Source organism: Bombina bombina, chromosome 1, assembly GCF_027579735.1.
Source record: "Bombina bombina isolate aBomBom1 chromosome 1, aBomBom1.pri, whole genome shotgun sequence".
NCBI lineage: Eukaryota > Metazoa > Chordata > Amphibia > Anura > Bombinatoridae > Bombina > Bombina bombina.
Window position 1 is genome coordinate 299,832,048 of NC_069499.1, and position 19,905 is coordinate 299,851,952.

The following is a 19,905-nucleotide window of genomic DNA, read 5'->3' on the forward strand; positions in this document are numbered from 1 at the left end:
TGCGGCTGGAGTCTTGTCGTTAGAGCTCTAACGCTCACTTCAGAAACGACTCTAAATACCGGCGTTAGGAAGATCCCATTGAAAAGATAGGATACGCAATTGACGTAAGGGGATCTGCGGTATGGAAAAGTCGCGGCTGAAAAGTGAGCGTTAGACCCTTTTTTCAGTGACTCCAAATACCGGCGGTAGCCTAAAACCAGCGTTAGGAGCCTCTAACGCTGGTTTTCACGGCTACCGCCAAACTCTAAATCTAGGCCATTGATAGGCTTATTACGCTTCGGGTTAGCTCATGAGCGAAAACAGTTTACTTTTTAACTTGTAATACAAGCGGTTCCCAACATGCGCAAAAAGATTACTTCTAGCGGAGTTAACGCTCCAATTGTAATCTGCTCCATATTGTTCACTTCTCTCCCAGTAGCGGTTCTAGAACTTATAATTTGGGGTGGCTAACAAAGATGGTAAAGATACTGCACACATAATATATGAGCCCTTTGCCCTGTAATGGGGATGCTACACGTGCACGTGGAGGTGCATAGAACCCCCACTTTCTCTTGTTAGGTGTATCCAGTCCACGGATCATCCATTACTTGTGGGATATTCTCCTTCCCAACAGGAAGTTGCAAGAGGATCACCCACAGCAGAGCTGCTATATAGCTCCTCCCCTAACTGCCATATCCAGTCATTCTCTTGCAAGCTCTCAACATAGCTGGAGGTAGTAAGAGGAAAGTGGTAAAATATAGTTAGTTTTTTCTTCAATCAAAAGTTTATTGTTTTTAAATGGTACCGGAGTGTACTATTTTTATCTCAGGCAGCATTTAGAAGAAGAATCTGCCTGCGTTTTTCTATGATCTTAGCAGAAATAACTAAGATCCACTGCTATTCTCACATATGTCTGAGGAGTGAGGTAACTTCAGAGGGAGAATGGCGTGCAGGGTATCCTGCAATAAGGTATGTGCAGTTAAGTTTTTCTAGGGATGGAATTTGTTAGAAAATGCTGCTGATACCGGATTAATGTAAGTTAAAGCCTAAATACAGTGATTTAATAGCGACTAGTATCAGGCTTGCTATCAGAGGTATATACTCTGATTAATGTGCAATATAAAAAGTTTGCTGGCATGTTTAATCGTTTTTATATATGCTTTGGTGATAAAACTTATTGGGGCCTAGTTTTTTCCACATGGCTGGCTTTATTTTTGCCTAGAAACAGTTTCCTGAGGCTTTCCACTGTTATAGTATAAAAGTTACAGTTGGTGCAGTTAAAATTACAAACTGTTACATTCAGCTTCCCTCAGCAGTCCCCTGCATGCTATAGGACATCTCTGAAGGGCTCAAAAGGCTTCAAAAGTAGGAGCTGTGGCAGTTGTTATGACTGTTTAAAAAAAATATTTTTCGTTTTGTTCATCTGTTTTTTGTATTAAGGGGTTAATCATCCATTTGCAAGTGGGTGCAATGCTCTGCTAACTTGTTACATACACTGTAAAAATTTCGTTAGTTTAACTGCCTTTTTTCACTGTTATTTCAAATTTTGGCAAAATTTGTTTCTCTTAAAGGCACAGTAACGTTTTTTTATATTGCTTGTTAACTTGATTTAAAGTGTTTTCCAAGCTTGCTAGTCTCATTGCTAGTCTGTATAAACATGTCTGACATAGAGGAAACTCCTTGTTCATTATGTTTAAAAGCCATGGTGGAACCCCATAAGAAAATGTGTACTAAATGTATTGATTTCACTTTAAACAATAAAGATCAGCTGTTATCTTTAAAAGAATTATCACCAGAGGATTCTGACGAGGGGGAAGTTATGCCGACTAACTCTCCCCACGTGTCGGACCCTTTGACTCCCGCTCAAGGGACTCACGCTAAAATGGCGCCAAGTACATCAAAGACGCCCATAGCGATTACATTGCAGGACATGGCGGCAATCATGGATAATACCCGGTCAGCGGTATTAGCCAGACTGCCTGAATTCAGAGCAAAGCGCGATAGCTCTGGGGTTAGACGTAATACAGAGCGCGCAGATGTTTTAAGGCCCATGTCTGATACTGCGTCACAATATGCAGAAGCTGAGGAAGAGCTTCAGTCTGTGGGTGACGTCTCTGACTCGTGGAAACCTGATTCAGATATGTCTACTTTTAAATTTAAGCTTGAGAACCTCCGGGTGTTGCTTGGAGAGGTTTTAGCTGCTCTGAATGACTGTGACACAATTGCAGTGCCAGAGAAATTGTGTAGACTGGATAAATACTACGCGGTGCCGGTGTGTACTGACATTTTTTTTCCAATACCTAAAAGGTTTACAGAAATTATTACTAAGGAGTGGGACAGACCCTGTGTGCCGTTTCCCCCCCCCCCCCCTCCTATTTTTAGAAAAATGTTTCCAATAGACGCCACCACACGGGACTTATGGCAGACGGTCCCTAAGGTGGAGGGAGCAGTTTCTACTTTAGCAAAGCGTACCACTATCCCTGTCGAGGACAGTTGTGCTTTTTCAGATCCAATGGATAAAAAATTAGAAGGTTACCTTAAGAAAATGTTTATTCAACAAGGTTTTATCCTGCAGCCCCTTGCATGCATTGCTCCTGTCACTGCTGCTGCGGCGTTCTGGTTTGAGTCTCTGGAAGAGGCCTTTCAGACAGCTACTCCATTGACTGAAATACTTGACAAGCTTAGAACACTTAAGCTAGCTAATTCTTTTGTTTCTAATGCCATTGTTCATTTGACTAAACTAACGGCTAAGAATTCTGGATTCGCCATCCAGGCGCGTAGGGCGCTATGGCTTAAATCTTGGTCAGCTGACGTGACTTCAAAGTCTAAATTACTTAACATTCCCTTCAAGGGGCAGACCCTATTCGGGCCTGGTTTGAAGGAAATTATTGCTGACATTACTGGAGGTAAGGGTTATACCCTTCCTCAGGACAGGGCCAAACAGTCTAATTTTCGTGCCTTTCGAAACTTCAAGGCAGGTGCAGCATCAACTTCCTCTGCTACAAAACAAGAGGGAACTTTTGCGCAATGCAAGCCGGCCTGGAAATCTAACCAGGTCTGGAGCAAAGGCAAGCAGGCCTGAAAGCCTGCTGATGCCTCTAAGACAGCATGAAGGAACGGCCCCCTATCCGGCAACGGATCTAGTAGGGGGCAGACTTTCTCTCTTCGCCCAGGCGTGGGCAAGAGATGTTCAGGATCCCTGGACGTTGGAGATCATATCTCAGGGATATCTTCTGGACTTCAAAGCTTCCCCCCCACAAGGGAGATTTCACCTTTCGAGATTATCTGTAAACCAGATAAAGAAAGAGGCATTCTTACGCTGTGTGCAAGACCTCCTAATAATGGGAGTGATCCATCCAGTTCCACAGATGGAACAAGGACAGGGATTTTATTCAAATCTGTTTGTGGTTCCCAAAAAAGAGGGAACCTTCAGACCAATTTTGGATCTAAAGGTCTTAAACAAATTCCTCAGAGTTCCATCGTTCAAAATGGAAACTATTCGGACAATCCTACCTATGATCCAGGAGGGTCAGTACATGACCACAGTGGATTTGAAGGATGCTTACCTTCACATACCGATTCACAAAGATCATCATCGGTTCCTAAGGTTTGCCTTTCTAGACAGGCATTACCAGTTTGTGGCTCTTACCTTCGGGTTAGCTACAGCCCCAAGAATTTTTACAAAGGTTCTGGGGTCTCTTCTGGCGGTCCTAAGACCACGGGGCATAGCAGTGGCCCCTTATCTAGACGACATCCTGATACAGGCGTCAAACTTCCAAATTGCCAAATCTCATACGTACATAGTGTTGGCATTTCTGAGGTTGCATGGGTGGAAAGTGAACGAGGGAAAGAGTTCTCTATCACCCCTCACAAGGGTTTCCTTCCTAGGAACTCTGATAGATTCTGTAGAAATGAAAATTTACCTGACGGAGTCCAGGTTATCAAAGCTTCTAAATTCCTGCCGTGTTCTTCACTACATTCCGCGCCCTTCGGTGGCTCAGTGCATGGAAGAGATCGGCTTAATGGTAGCGGCGATGGACATAGTGCCATTTGCGCGCCTACATCTCAGACCGCTGCAATTATGCATGCTCAGTCAGTGGAATGGGGATTACACAGATTTGTCCCCTCTGCTAAATCTGGATCAAGAGACCAGAGATTCTCTTCTCTGGTGGCTATCTTGGGTCCATCTGTCCAAAGGTATGACCCTTCACAGGCCAGATTGGACAATTGTAACAACAGATGCCAGCCTTCTAGGTTGGGGTGCAGGGATCGTGGACTCAGGAGGAGAAACTCCTCCCAATAAATATTCTGGAGTTAAGAGCAATATTCAATGCTCTTCTAGCTTGGCCTCAGTTAGCAACCCTGAGGTTCATCAGATTTCAGTCGGACAACATCACGACTGTGGCTTACATCAACCATCAAGGGGGAACCAGGAGCTCCCTAGTGATGTTAGAAGTCTCCAAGATAATTTGCTGGGCAGAGACTCACTCTTGCCATCTATCAGCGATCCATATCCCAGGTGTAGAGAACTGGGAGGCGGATTTTCTAAGTCATTAGACTTTTCATCCGGGGGAGTGGGAACTTCATCCGGAGGTTTTTGCTCAATTGGTTCATCGTTGGGGCACACCAGAATTGGATCTCATGGCGTCTCGCCAGAACGCCAAGCTTCCTTGTTACGGATCCAGGTCCAAGGACCCAGAAGCGACGCTGATAGATGCTCTAGCAGCACCGTGGTTCTTCAACCTGGTTTATGTGTTTCCACCGTTTCCTCTGCTCCCTCGACTGATTGCCAAAATCAAACAGGAGAGAGCATCGGTGATCTTGATCGCGCCTGCGTGGCCATGCAGGACCTGGTATGCAGACCTGGTGGACATGTCATCCTTTCCACCTTGGCCTCTGCCTTTGAGACAAGACCTTCTACTACAAGGTCCTTTCAATCATTCAAATCTAATTTCTCTGAGACTGACTGCCTGGAGATTGGACGCTTGATTTTATCAAGCGAGTCAGTCATTGATACCTTAATACAGGCACGAAAGCCTGTAACCAGGAAAATCTACCATAAGATATGGCGCAAATATCTTCATTGGTGTGAATCCAAGAATTACTCATGGAGTAAGGTTAGGATTCCTAGGATATTGTCCTTTCTCCAAGAGGGTTTGGATAAAGGATTATCAGCTAGTTCTTTAAAGGGACAGATTTCTGCTCTGTCTATCCTTTTGCACAAGCGTCTGGCAGAGGTTCCAGACGTCCAGGCATTTTGTCAGGCTTTGGTTAGAATTAAGCCTGTGTTTAAACCTGTTGCTCCTCCATGGAGCTTAAACTTGGTTCTTAAGGTTCTTCAAGGAGTTCCGTTTGAACCCCTTCATTCCATTGATATCAAACTTTTATCTTGGAAAGTTCTGTTTTTGATGGCTATTTCCTCGGCTCGTAGAGTCTCTGAGTTATCAGCTTTACAATGTGATTCTCCTTATCTGATTTTCTATACAGATAAAGTAGTTCTGCGTACAAAACCTGGGTTTTTACCTAAGGTAGTTTCCAACAAGAATATCAATCAAGAGATTGTTGTTCCATCATTGTGTCCTAATCCTTCTTCAAAGAAGGAACGTCTTTTACATAATTTGGACGTAGTCCGTGCTTTAAAGTTTTACTTACAAGCGACTAAAGATTTTCGTCAAACATCTTCCCTGTTTATTGTTTACTCTGGACAGAGGAGAGGTCAAAAGGCTTCGGCAACCTCTCTTTCTTTTTGGCTTCGGAGCGTAATACGCTTAGCCTATGAGACTGCTGGACAGCAGCCCCCTGAAAGGATTACAGCTCATTCTACTAGAGCTGTGGCTTCCACCTGGGCCTTTAAAAATGAGGCTTCTGTTGAACAGATTTGCAAAGCGGCGACTTGGTCTTCGCTTCATACCTTTTCCAAATTTTACAAATTTGATACTTTTGCTTCTTCGGAGGCTATTTTTGGGAGAAAGGTTCTACAGGCAGTGGTCCCTTCCGTTTAAGTACCTGCCTTGTCCCTCCCTTCATCCGTGTACTTTAGCTTTCGTATTGGTATCCCACAAGTAATGGATGATCCGTGGACTGGATACACCTAACAAGAGAAAACATAATTTATGCTTACCTGATAAATTTATTTCTCTTGTGGTGTATCCAGTCCACGGCCCGCCCTGTCCTTTTAAGGCAGGTCTAAATTTTAAACTACAGTCACCACTGCACCCTATGGTTTCTCCTTTCTCGGCTAGTTTCGGTCGAATGACTGGATATGGCAGTTAGGGGAGGAGCTATATAGCAGCTCTGCTGTGGGTGATCCTCTTGCAACTTCCTGTTGGGAAGGAGAATATCCCACAAGTAATGGATGATCCGTGGACTGGATACACCACAAGATAAATAAATTTATCAGGTAAGCATAAATTATGTTTTTTTCTGCTTTACAACCTGCATGTTGTTGGACCCTTTTATCACCCTTTTCTGCCATTTCGTTTAGGCCACTGAAGAGAAGGAAGAGATGGAGGAACTTCAGGCCTACAACCGCCGTCTGCTACATAACATCCTTCCCAAGGATGTAGCTGCTCATTTCCTGGCACGGGAGAGGCGTAACGATGAGCTGTATTACCAGTCTTGTGAGTGTGTGGCTGTCATGTTCGCATCAATCAGCAACTTTTCCGAGTTCTACGTGGAACTTGAGGCCAACAATGAGGGAGTGGAGTGTCTGAGGTTGCTTAATGAAATCATTGCTGACTTTGATGAGGTAAATCTTTAACACTGAAAAACTCCAAACTGACGGTCAAGATGTACACTCTAAGTATGCCAAAAAAGGGTTTGATGGGGGTCACGGCTATTAAATGACCCTACCCCACCCAAAAAAGTGTGAAAAGTTGCTAAAAGTATTTTCTGATGAATGGAATTCTAGTGTTGAATTGTCCTCCTGCAAAGTATAAGGGTCGTCTTGTGCCACAAATGTATATGAAAGCCTTGTGATAAGTACAATATTGCAAGATTTTTAAGTGCATTGGAATGGCTTCACATTTGAAAATCATCCAACCTTGGATTAGAATAGATTGGAAATTCATGCACCTTCATATTCTACTTCATACAGCTGTGAATAAAGTAATCTTCCAAAATGTTTGTTGCAAACATGGTCAAAATACATTAAGTCTGTTTACTAGCTTATGACCAGTTATCTACTCCTGCATCATAAGGAAAGAGTATGTGCACTTGTCTGTTGGTTAGCAAGAATGTTTTTAAATATTTTATCCAGAATTAAACTTTCATGAATCAGAAAGAGCTTACAATTCCAGTTTAAATGTATGCAAATTTACCTCTTTCACTCTGTATTCCTTGTTGCAACTTAGCTGTTTTTCATGAGAGCATACTGAAGTAGGGTCAGGAGTGTGCATGTGTCTTTATATATGAAGATTTATGGAAATATATATATGGACATTTTCACTAGACCACTAGACCACACACAGATGACTATAAAACTGCAGTGGATGAGTAAGAATTTATTATTATTATCGGTTATTTGTAGAGCGCCAGTAATGTGCAGTCACTAGAGGCAGATGAGGCAGTGCTTCACCTCTCATATGGGCAAAAATATTTTTTTTTTTTATTGGCTTTTAAAAAAAAAAAAAAAAATTGTAATTTTTTTTCCCCAGCATTTTTTTTTCACAGCTATATGTTGTGCAATGGAGAGGCACAAGCAGGTCTGCCCACCATTACACAACATGCTGCGCCACCTACTGGATAAAAGTGGTTAAGATCATTGCATGGCCCATTAACTGCTTATTTGAGGCAATCCTATTTGGGCTGAACCAATCCAGTGAGAGGCATTAGTAAGTGGAACTTAGGGTTGGGGCTGGATGTTAAATCATATAAAACAAAACAAAAACGGAAAAAAATAACTTTCATATATTTTGTTGCTGTCCTGTGAACCTGCTAGCTTTGCTAAAGTGAAAAAGAGAGTTCTGTTCTTCCCCTCTAAGTGCAGTGGAATGTTCCACTGTCACTTCCTGAATCCTTAGCAGGAGGAGAAGAGATGCAGAGAGCAGTGTTTTAGCCACATCGTATTAAAGTAAGATTTTACTGAAAGGGATTCTGTTAGTGAAAATGATAATTTAATGAATGTGGTTTAGTGTTTTTTTACTCTTTTACAACAGTTTAAGGATCGTTTTTGTATTTTGTTTGCTCAAAATGTACACCCACTAACTTAGCAGCTTGCCTCTGTACTTCACACTAATTTATAGTCTCACTTTATGAACTCTCTGTAGCTCTGCTGTTTTATTACTTTAAAATGCAGTGGACCCTCTTCTCCTCCTTAGCAGGAGGAGAAGAGATGCAGAGAGCAGTGTTTTAGCCACATCGTATTAAAGTAAGATTTTACTGAAAGGGATTCTGTTAGTGAAAATGATAATTTAATGAATGTGGTTTAGTGTTTTTTTACTCTTTTACAACAGTTTAAGGATCGTTTTTGTATTTTGTTTACTCAAAATTTACACCCACTAACTTAGCAGCTTGCTTCTGTACTTCACACTAATTTATATTCTCACTTTATGAACTCTCTGTAGCTCTGCTGTTTTATTACTTAAAAATGCAGTGGCCCCTCTCCCCCCCCCCCCTTGTGTGTGTGTGTGTCTCTCTCTCTCTCTCTATCTATCCATCTCTCTCCTTATGTGTTGTTCTCCCCCATGGTCTCTTTCTCTCTCTGTCTCTCTTCCTCCCCCTCTGACTCTCTCATCCCTTATGTGTCTCTCTAACCCTCTGTGTGTGATTGTGTCTCTCTCTTTCTCTCTCTCTAACCCTCTGTGTGTGATTGTGTCTCTCTCTCTAACCCTCTGTGTGCGATTGTGTCTCTCTCTCTTTCTCTCTCTCTCTCTAACCCTCTGTATATTATTGTGTCTCTCTCTCTCTAACCCTCTGTGTGTGATTGTGTCTCTCTCTTTCTCTCTCTCTCTAACCCTCTGTGTATGATTGTGTCTCTCTTTCTCTCTCTCTAACCCTCTGTGTGTGATTGTGTCTCTCTCTCTTTCTCTAACCCTCTGTGTGTGATTGTGTGTCTCTCTCTCTCTAACCCTCTGTGTGTGATTGTGTGTGTCTCTCTCTAACCCTCTGTGTGTGATTGTGTCTCTCTCTCTATCCCTCTGTGTGTGATTGTGTTTCTTTCTCTTTCTCTCTCTCTCTCTCTAACCCTTTGTGTGTGTCTCTCTCTCTCTATAACCCTCTGTGTATGATTGTGTATCTCTCTCTTTCTCTCTCTCTAACCCTCTGTGTGTGATTGTGTCTCTCTTTCTTTCTCTAATCCTCTCTGTGTGATTGTGTCTCTCTCTCTTTCTCTCTCTAACTCTCTGTGTGTGATTGTTTCTCTCTCTTTCTCTCTCTCTCTAATCCTCTGTGTGTGATTGTGTCTCTCTTTCTCTCTCTCTCTAACCCTCTGTGTGTGATTGTGTTTCTCTCTCTCTCTAACCCTCTGTGTGATTGTGTCTCTCTCTCTTTCTCTGTATCCCTCTGTGTGTGATTGTGTCTCTCTTTTTCTCTCTCTAACCCTCTGTGTGTGATTGTGTCTCTCTTTCTTTCTCTAACCCTCTGTGTGTGATTGTGTCTCTCTCTTTCTCTCTAACCCTCTGTGTGTGATTGTGTCTCTCTCTCTCTCTCTTTCTCTCTCTCTAACCCTCTGTGTGTGACTGTGTCTCTTTCTCTCTCTCTAACCCTCTGTGTGTGATTGTGTCTCTTTCTCTCTCTCTAACCCTCTGTGTGTGATTGTGTCTCTCTCTCTTTCTCTGTAACCCTCTGTGTGCGATTGTGTGTCTCTCTCTCTCTAACCCTCTGTGTGTGATTGTGTCTCTCTCTCTTTCTCTCTCTCTAACCCACTGTGTGTGATTGTGTGTCTCTCTCTAACCCTCTGTGTGTGATTGTGTGTCTCTCTCTCTTTCTCTCTCTCTCTCTCTCTCTAACCCTCTGTGTGTGATTGTGTCTCTCTCTTTCTCTCTCTCTCTAACCCTCTGTGTGTGATTGTCTCTCTCTCTCTTTCTCTAACCCTCTGTGTGTGATTGTGTCTCTCTCTCTCTTTCTCTAACCCTCTGTGTGTGATTGTGTCTCTCTCTTTCTCTCTCTCTCTAACCCTCTGTGTGTGATTGTGTCTCTCTCTCTATCCCTCTGTGTGTGATTGTGTTTCTTTCTCTTTCTCTCTCTCTCTCTAACCCTTTGTGTGTGATTGTGTGTGTGTCTCTCTCTCTATAACCCTCTGTGTATGATTGTGTATCTCTCTCTTTCTCTCTCTCTAACCCTCTGTGTGTGATTGTGTCTCTCTTTCTTTCTCTAACCCTCTCTGTGTGATTGTGTCTCTCTCTCTTTCTCTCTCTCTCTAATCCTCTCTGTGTGATTGTGTCTCTCTTTCTCTCTCTCTAACCCTCTGTGTCTGATTGTGTTTCTCTTTCTCTCTCTCTCTAACCCTCTGTGTGATTGTGTCTCTCTCTCTTTCTCTGTATCCCTCTGTGTGTGATTGTGTCTCTCTTTCTCTCTCTCTAACCCTCTGTGTGTGATTGTGTCTCTCTTTCTTTCTCTAACCCTCTGTGTGTGATTGTGTCTCTCTCTTTCTCTCTAACCCTCTGTGTGTGATTGTGTCTCTCTCTCTCTCTCTCTCTTTCTCTCTCTCTAACCCTCTGTGTGTGACTGTGTCTCTTTCTCTCTCTCTAACCCTCTGTGTGTGATTGTGTCTCTTTCTCTCTCTCTAACCCTCTGTGTGTGATTGTGTCTCTCTCTATTTCTCTGTAATCCTCTGTGTGCGATTGTGTGTCTCTCTCTCTCTAACCCTCTGTGTGTGATTGTGTCTCTCTTTCTCTCTTTCTAACCCTCTGTGTGTGATTGTGTGTCTCTCTCTAACCCTCTGTGTGTGATTGTGTGTCTCTCTCTCTTTCTCTCTCTCTCTCTAACCCTCTGTGTGTGATTGTGTCTCTCTCTCTCTCTTTCTCTCTCTCTCTAGCCCTCTGTGTGTGATTGTCTCTCTCTCTCTTTCTCTAACCCTCTGTGTGTGATTGTGTCTCTCTCTCTCTTTCTCTAACCCTCTGTGTGTGATTGTGTCTCTCTCTTTCTCTCTCTCTCTAACCCTCTGTGTGTGATTGTCTCTCTCTCTCTTTCTCTAACCCTCTGTGTGTGATTGTGTCTCTCTCTCTTTCTCTAACCCTCTGTGTGTGATTGTGTCTCTCTCTCTCTTTCTCTAACCCTCTGTGTGTGATTGTGTCTCTCTCTTTCTCTCTCTCTCTAACCCTCTGTGTGTGATTGTCTCTCTCTCTCTTTCTCTAACCCTCTGTGTGCGAATTGTGTGTCTCTCTCTCTTTCTCTCTCTCTCTCTAACCCTCTGTGTGTGATTGTGTCTCACACTAATTTATAGTCTCACTTTATGAACTCTCTGTAGCTCTGCTGTTTTATTACTTAAAAATGCAGTGGCCCCTCTCTCCCCCCCCCCCCCCTTGTGTGTGTGTCTCTCTCTCTCTCTCTCTCTCTATCCATCTCTCTCCTTATGTGTTGTTCTCCCCCATGGTCTCTTTCTCTCTCTGTCTCTCTTCCTCCCCCTCTGACTCTCTCATCCCTTATGTGTCTCTCTAACCCTCTGTGTGTGATTGTGTCTCTCTCTTTCTCTCTCTCTAACCCTCTGTGTGTGATTGTGTCTTTCTCTCTAACCCTCTGTGTGCGATTGTGTCTCTCTCTCTCTTTCTCTCTCTCTCTCTCTCTAACCCTCTGTATATGATTGTGTCTCTCTCTCTCTCTCTAACTCTCTGTGTGTGATTGTGTCTCTCTCTTTCTCTCTCTCTAACCCTCTGTGTATGATTGTGTCTCTCTCTCTTTCTTTCTCTCTCTCTAACCCTCTGTGTGTGATTGTCTCTCTCTCTTTCTCTAACCCTCTGTGTGTGATTGTGTCTCTCTCTCTTTCTCTAACCCTCTGTGTGTGATTGTGTGTCTCTCTCTCTAACCCTCTGTGTGTGATTGTGTGTTTCTCTCTCTAACCCTTTGTGTGTGATTGTGTCTCTCTCTCTATCCCTCTGTGTGTGATTGTGTTTCTTTCTCTTTCTCTCTCTCTCTCTAACCCTCTGTGTGTGATTGTGTGTGTCTCTCTCTCTCTCTCTCTCTATAACCCTCTGTGTATGGTTGTGTATCTCTCTCTCTCTAACCCTCTGTGTGTGATTGTGTCCCTCTTTCTTTCTCTAACCCTCTCTGTGTGATTGTGTCTCTCTCTCTTTCTCTCTCTCTCCATCCCTCTGTGTGTGATTGTTTCTCTCTCTTTCTCTCTCTCTAACCCTCTGTGTGTGATTGTGTCTCTCTTTCTCTCTCTCTAACCCTCTGTGTGTGATTGTGTCTCTCTTTCTCTCTCTCTCTAACCCTCTGTGTGTGATTGTGTCTCTTTCTCTTTCTCTGTAACCCTCTGTGTGTAATTGTGTCTCTCTCTCTCTTTCTCTCTCTCTAACCCTCTGTGTGTGATTGTGTCTCTCTCTCTTTCTCTGTAACCCTCTGTGTGTGATTGTGTCTCTCTTTCTCTCTCTCTCTCTAACCCTCTGTGTGTGATTGTGTCTCTCTCTTTCTCTCTAACCCTCTGTGTGTAATTGTGTCTCTCTCTCTTTCACTCTCTCTAACCCTCTGTGTGTGACTGTGTCTCTCTCTCTTTCTCTCTCTCTCTCTCTCTCTAACCCTCTGTGTGTGATTGTGTCTCTTTATCTCTCTCTAACCCTCTGTGTGTGATTGTGTCTCTCTCTCTTTCTCTGTAACCCTCTGTGTGCGATTGTGTCTCTCTCTCTCTCTCTAACCCTCTGTGTGTGATTGTGTCTCTCTCTCTCTTTCTCTCTAACCCTCTGTGTGTGATTGTGTGTCTCTCTCTAACCCTCTGTGTGTGATTGTGTGTCTCTCTTTCTCTCCCTCTCTAACCCTCTGTGTGTGATTGTGTCTCTCTCTCTCTTTCTCTCTCTCTCTAACCCTCTGTGTGTGATTGTCTCTCTCTCTTTCTCTAACCCTCTGTGTGTGATTGTGTTTCTCTCTCTTTCTCTAACCCTCTGTGTGTGATTGTGTGTCTCTCTCTCTTTCTCTCTCTCTCTAACCCTCTGTGTGTGATTGTGTGTCTCTCTCTTTTTCTCTCTCTCTCTAACCCCCTGTGTGTGATTGTCTCTCTCTCTCTAACCCTCTGTGTGTGATTGTGTCTCTTTCTCTCTCTCTCTCTCTAACCCTCTGTGTGTGATTGTGTCTCTCTCTCTTTCTCTCTCTAACCCCCTGTGTGTGATTGTCTCTCTCTCTCTCTCTCTCTCTCTCTTTCTCTCTCTCTCTCTCTAACCCTCTGTGTGTGATTGTGTCTCTCTCTTTCTCTCTCTCTCTCTAACCCTCTGTGTGTGATTGTGTCTCTCTCTCTTTCTCTCTCTCTCTAACCCTCTGTGTGTGATTGTGTCTCTCTTTCTCTGTCTCTCTCTAACCCTCTGTGTGTGATTGTGTGTCTCTATCTCTAACCCTCTGTGTATGATTGTGTCTCTCTCTCTTTCTCTCTCTCTAACCCTCTGTGTGTGATTGTGTCTCTCTTTCTCTCTCTCTCTAACCCTCTGTGTATGATTGTGTCTCTCTCTCTCTTTCTCTCTCTCTAACCCTCTGTGTGTGATTGTGTCTCTCTTTCTCTCTCTCTCTAACCCTCTGTGTATGATTGTGTCTCTCTTTCTCTAACCCTCTGTATGTGATTGTGTCTCTCTCTCTCTTTCTCTCTCTCTCTCTCTAACCCTCTGTGTGTGATTGTGTGTGTATCTCTCTCTTTATTTCTCTCTCTCTAACCCTCTGTGTGTAATTGTGTCTCTCTCTCTCTTTCTCTCTCTCTAACCCTCTGTGTGTGATTGTGTCTCTCTCTTTCTCTCTAACTCTCTGTGTCTCTCTCCCCCCGTCTCTCTCCCTCTCCCCCCGAGTGCTTTTCTGTGTTTCTGTCTACCTTTTATTTATTTAATTAATGAATTGGTAGTGCCATCTGATGATGTGGCTTTATTTAAAGGGGTGGGGTCAAGCGCCCCACCATCTTTAAATTTCACCAGCCGCCACTGGATCAAGACATTTTTATATTTACTGAATAATGAAAGAATCTATAAGCATAATTTGCAGCATTAAAGTAAAAAGTATGTTTTAAACATATTTTAATGGGCATGGATTTCTAGATCTCATAATCAGAGCAAGCATTGTGTTATCTGGCAAGAGTTTCTGTTACAATCCTTTTAGACTAAAATCAGATGTTTACTAAGTTGACCAGTTTTCCAAGACACCATTTAACCCCTTAATGACCAACGACGTGCAGGGTACGTCCTCCAAAAAAATGTCCTTAACGACCTAGGACGTACCCTGCACGTCATTGGTCTTTGAAAGCAGTGGAAGCGATCCTGATCGCTTCCAGCTGCTTTCATGTTATTGCAGTGATGCCTAGATATAGAGGCATCCTGCAATAACTTTTTTAAGCAGTCCGATGCAGAGAGAGCCACTCTGTGGCCCTCTCTGCATCGGCTATTGATGGCTATGATCGTTGGTGGGTGGGAGCGTGTCCAGGGAGGCGAGTGGGTGGCCATCAGTAGAGGAGGGGGGCGGGATCGCGTGTGGGTGCGTGTGCACGTGCACGGAAGCCTGCACGCGTGTGCACGGAAGCCTGCACGCGTGTGCACGGGAGCCTGCGCGCGTGCACGTGTGAAACTGGCCAAAAGTTAGCATTGAAGTGGAAGAGGCACAAAGTGGGACTCAGTGGGAGAGAGGGTGGGAATAAAAAATATTAATGATCTGGGAGAGGGTGGGGAGTTGGGTGTTACTCTACAAAAAAAAACTTAAAATAAACATTTGATTTCAAACTGGGTACTGGCAGACAGCTGCCAGTACCCAAAATGGTGCACAGTAAGGCAGAGGAGGGGGGTAGAGAGCTGTTTGGGGGGGGATCAGGGAGGTTGGGGCTTAGGGGGGGGGTCCTACACAGCAGAATTATTTTTTTTTTTAAACAAAACAAAAAAAAAACTTTTATTTTAGTACTGGCAGACTTTCTACCAGTACTTAAGATGGCGGGGACAATTATGGGATGGGGAAGGGAAGACAGCTGTTTGGGAGGGATCAGGGGGTGTGATGTGTCAGGTGGGAGGCTGATCTCTACACTAAATCTAAAATTAACCCTGCAAGCTCCCTATAAGCTACCTAATTAACCCCTTCACTGCTAGCAATAATACACGTGTGATGCGCAGCAGCATTTAGCGGCCTTCTAATTACCAAAAAGCAACGCCAAAGTCATATATGTCTGCTATTTCTGAACAAAGGGGATCCCAGAGAAGCATTTACAACCATGTGTGCCATAATTGCACAAGCTGTTAGTAAATAATTTCAGTGAGAAACATAAAATTGTGAAAAATTTAGTTTTTTTTTTTCAATTTGATCGCATTTGGCGGTGAAATGGTGGCATGAAATATACCAAAATGTGCCTAGATCAATACTTGGGGTTGTCTACTGCACTACACTAAAGCTAAAATTAATCCTACAAGCTCCCTACATGCTCCCTAATTAACCCCTTCACTGCTGGGCATAATACACGTGTGGTGCACAGTGGCATTTAGCGGCCTTCTAATTACCAAAAAGCAACGCCAAAGCCATATATGTCTGCTATTTCTGAACAAAGGGGATCCCAGAGAAGCATTTACAACCATTTATGCCATAATTACACAAGTTGTTTGTAAATAATTTCAGTGAGAAACCTAAAGTTTGTGAAAAAAAATTTGAAAAAGTGAACGATTTTTTTTATTTGATGGCATTTGGCGGTGAAATGGTGGCATGAAATATACCAAAATGGGCCTAGATCAATACATTGGGATGTCTTCTAAAAAAATATATATATACATGTCAAGGGATATTCAGGGATTCCTGAAAGATATCAGTGTCCCAATGTAACTAGAGCTAATTTTGAAAAAAAGTGGTTTGGAAATAGCAAAGTGCTACTTGTATTTATAGCCTTATAACTTGCAAAAAAAGCAAAGAACATGTAAAAATTGGGTATTTCTAAACTCAGGACAAAATTTAGAAACTATTTAGCATGGGAGTTTTTTGGTGGTTGTAGATGTGTAACAGATTTTGGGGATCAATGTTAGAAAAAGTGTGTTTTTTCCATTTTTTCCACATATTTTATAATTGTTTTTATAGTAAATTATAAGATATGATGAAAATAATGGTATCTTTAGAAAGTCCATTTAATGGCGAGAAAAACGATATATAATATGTGTGGGTACAGTAAATAAGTAAGAGGAAAATTACAGCTAAACTCAAATACCGCAAAAATGTAAAAATAGCCTTGGTCCCAAACGGACAGAAAATGGAAAAGTGCTGTGGTCATTAAGGGGTTAAAGGGACATGAAACCCATATGCAAATTTAAATAACTTTCCAATTTACATCTAGGGGCATATGTATCAAGCTCCATATGGAGCTTGATGCCCCGTGTTTCTGGCGAGCCTGCAGGCTCGCCAGAAACAGCAGTTATGAAGCAGCGGTCACAAAGACCGCTGCTCCATAACCTGTCCGTCTACTCTGAGCAGGCGGACAGACATCGCCGGAAATCAACCCAATCGAGTACGATCGGGTTGATTGACACCCTCCTGCTGGCGGCCCATTGGCCGCGAGTCTGCAGGGGGCGGCATTGCACCAGCAGCTCTTGTGAGCTGCTGGTGCAATGCTGAATACGGCGAGCATATTGCTCGCCGTATTCAGCAAAGTCTGGCGGACCTGATCCGCACTGTTGGATCAGGTCCGCCAGACTTTGATAACTTGGGGCCCATATATCTAATTTTCTTCATTCTTTTGATATAATTTGTTGAAAATCATATCTAAATATGCTCAGTAGCTGCTGATTGGTGGCTGCACATAGATACCTCATGTGATTGGCTCACCCATGTGCATTGCTATTTCTTCAACAAAGGATATCTAAAGAATGAAGGTGTATCCTAGCCACTGCCTCACCAGCCTCTGACGTCACCGCACGTCACTTTAGAGCGCCAACAGATTCCGCAGCACTGTAAATTCAGCTTTTTCCTATCTTTACCATTGAGTGGACTAGTCACTTGTCTCCTCTGACTAGTAAAGTAGAGTTAAATATACACACACACAACAGATCCACAGAAGGCACTCACTGGAGCATTTTTATCTACCTTAAGCAAAATGTATTCTAAGTGACATTTTCTTCAGACAATACTAACAAATCATTTTTACAAACATTGTTGCAAACACTGTTTCCAGTGTTGAAGAAACATTCATGTTTGTGAGCTTGTCTAGGTAAGCTCTTATTCAAAGGAGCTAAGTTTCAACAAAACATAACAAGTGAAAGAGGTCAATTTTAGCCAAATATCCGCTTTTAGCCATGCGGCTTCAGTCTCTACGGAACACTCCTCAGCACAGTGAAAGAAGCCAATTCTCTGTACAATTTTAAACAATGACACAAACCGGTCAGGACTTCTAACCCTTTATGTAAATACACCACGTGTAACGACCTTTGAGTCCTGTCAGGAGAAAAGCTCTATAAGTTGTTGTTATTATTAAGCTTTTCATTATTAAATTTGATAATAGACACAAATTGAAAACCTTGTACCCTGACTGAATGAAGAACTTTTAAGTTTGATTTCTGTGTTCGGTGTGGCAGCAATCTCATGTCACCTACTGAATTCACAGATCATCAGTGAGGATGAGTTTCGACAGCTAGAGAAGATTAAGACGATCGGCAGCACATACATGGCAGCTTCAGGTCTGAACGACACAACATACGACAAGGCCGGGAAGTCCCACATCAAGGCACTGGCGGATTACTCAATGAGACTAATGGATCAGATGAAATATATTAATGAGCATTCCTTCAACAACTTCCAGATGAAGATAGGTAAGTCCTGCTTGTTGCACAACCCATTTGGATAGAAATGCAAAGTTGGGACAAAATAACACAAACAATTTTACTTTTTTTTTAAAAAACTTGTTTTTATACATCCATTTTATTTTTATACAGCTATACAACGTGCTAATCACAGTGACAACATTTACAAAAGGGAGAGCAACATAAATGTAAAACAACAACATGTATAACTCCATTTTTATTAAAACAAATGCTATAGATAATCATCCAATAACTGCAGATATGTAGTGTGTTTTTATATTCTTTTTTTTTTAAAGGGACACAAAAAAAATTGTAGTTTACATTATATATTTTCCCCATAATTTAATTTTGGAAATAGTTAGTATTCCTCAGCTGATCTCTAACATGCTGCACAGTGATTGTTTGATCTGTGCATAAGCTCATTTATATCGATCTCAGCTACTTATAAAGGCAGTAGGCAGCTACTTATAAAATCAGATGAAAGCAACATTTAATATAAATTAGGTAGAACATGAAGACATTCCCAAACAGCTTATGTCAAAAGTTTTTTTTTTATGTGTTAAAAAATGTAAAATTATAGGCTGAATCAGTTCTTCCACTGAATTTGGCAGTGAAATTTTGGCAGCCCAAGGCTTTAAAGGGATATAAAACACATGTTATATATATATATATATATATATATATATATATATAAAAGCTTTGTATATATCTATTCTGCACTTAGGTTCTACAGGGTAGGTCACAATCTATCATTTAATTATCTGCATTTTAAAAGCTGCCAATGAGTCGTTTTTGATGTTGACAAAATTAGAATAAAGCATTTTCTTTGTTTATAGCTAGCACTTTTTCATCATTGGGTTGGCAAGTCTCTATACTTAACATGTGCCAGTCCTGTTTCTACTGATCACAATGCAGATTCTCAATCATTTATTATTCCTACATTCTCAGGGCCATTTCTCACAGCTGAAAGGACTTGATAAACTTGATTAAAATGCCGCCTGCTTAATTAATTACTTAATTAAAGTAAAAATAAGCACCGTTACACTAATAAAAATGAGAAGAGTAAGTGATAAATAGTATTGCGCTAGGACAAAGGGATATCAGACTCCTCACAGTAAACAACAAATTATTACACAGATAAAAGTAGTGAGGGCGCTAGATGTAGCTGAAGATATCAGATTACTCGTTAGGTGTAAATAAAAAAAATACAAATTTATTAAAAGTTCTTAAGTAACTCTAATAATCTATAAAAAGAGGGATGTCTCCCTTAGGCATTAGTAAATGGTACAATAGCAGTGTATCAATGTATATGTTAGAAGTATCAATTGTACAAAAAACAGTTATGCAAGTCCCATTAGTGCCCCATAGCAGGGAAACAAAGTACCAGAAAGAAGTATAACTGAATACTGGTTAAGCAGAGTCTTTGTATTGCTGTATGCTCAGATCCGCTGTTATAGCATACTCTTATGTTATTTTTATCTATACCACCAATATTTCGTATATTTACGCCGGATTAATACTAATTTCAGCAGTATTCAGTTCTGGGAGGAAGGAAACCAAGAAACCGGATATCTATAGAGTAGCTTAACTCCTTTTAGAAGGGGATTTCTTTCCAAACAGTCTCTGTATGGAGAAAAGGTAGCTGTATTCCTGTTGTTTTCCTGTAGACCCAGGAGCATATGTGGTTGATTACTCACACAGAGGTCCGTTCCGTTACTCTCTCAAATAAACTTTTCCACACGTGAGTTCACCCCACATGACCGATGGCATCTGATGTCACGGGTACTTGGGATATAGCAAATGGCTGAGTCTTTAGTAGCTTAACCCAGGTTAAAAAATTGTTAAAAGAGAAATGATACAATCAAAGAGTTGTGCTAACACACAACGCTGTATACCACAAATGTGACGCGTTTTGCCCTTCTCAGGGCTTAATCAAGATCCAGTACCATTGCTAAGGGGGTTTTTTTTCTAACATATACAGGTGAAACTCGAAAAATTAGAATATTGTGCAAAATTTCATTTATTTCACTAATAAAACTTAAAAGGTGAA

General features: G+C 41.9%; 1 protein-coding gene across 1 annotated transcript in view; it reads left to right on the plus strand.

Moving 5' to 3' along the window:
* ADCY5 (adenylate cyclase 5) overlaps positions 1 to 19,905 on the plus strand; it is a 344,935-nt gene that overhangs the window by 304,327 nt on the left and 20,703 nt on the right. The window contains exons 17-18 of the mRNA XM_053698067.1: positions 6,464 to 6,727; positions 17,660 to 17,864. Of these exons, the coding sequence (XP_053554042.1) occupies positions 6,464 to 6,727; positions 17,660 to 17,864 (469 nt within the window). The remainder of the gene's footprint in view (positions 1 to 6,463; positions 6,728 to 17,659; positions 17,865 to 19,905) is intronic.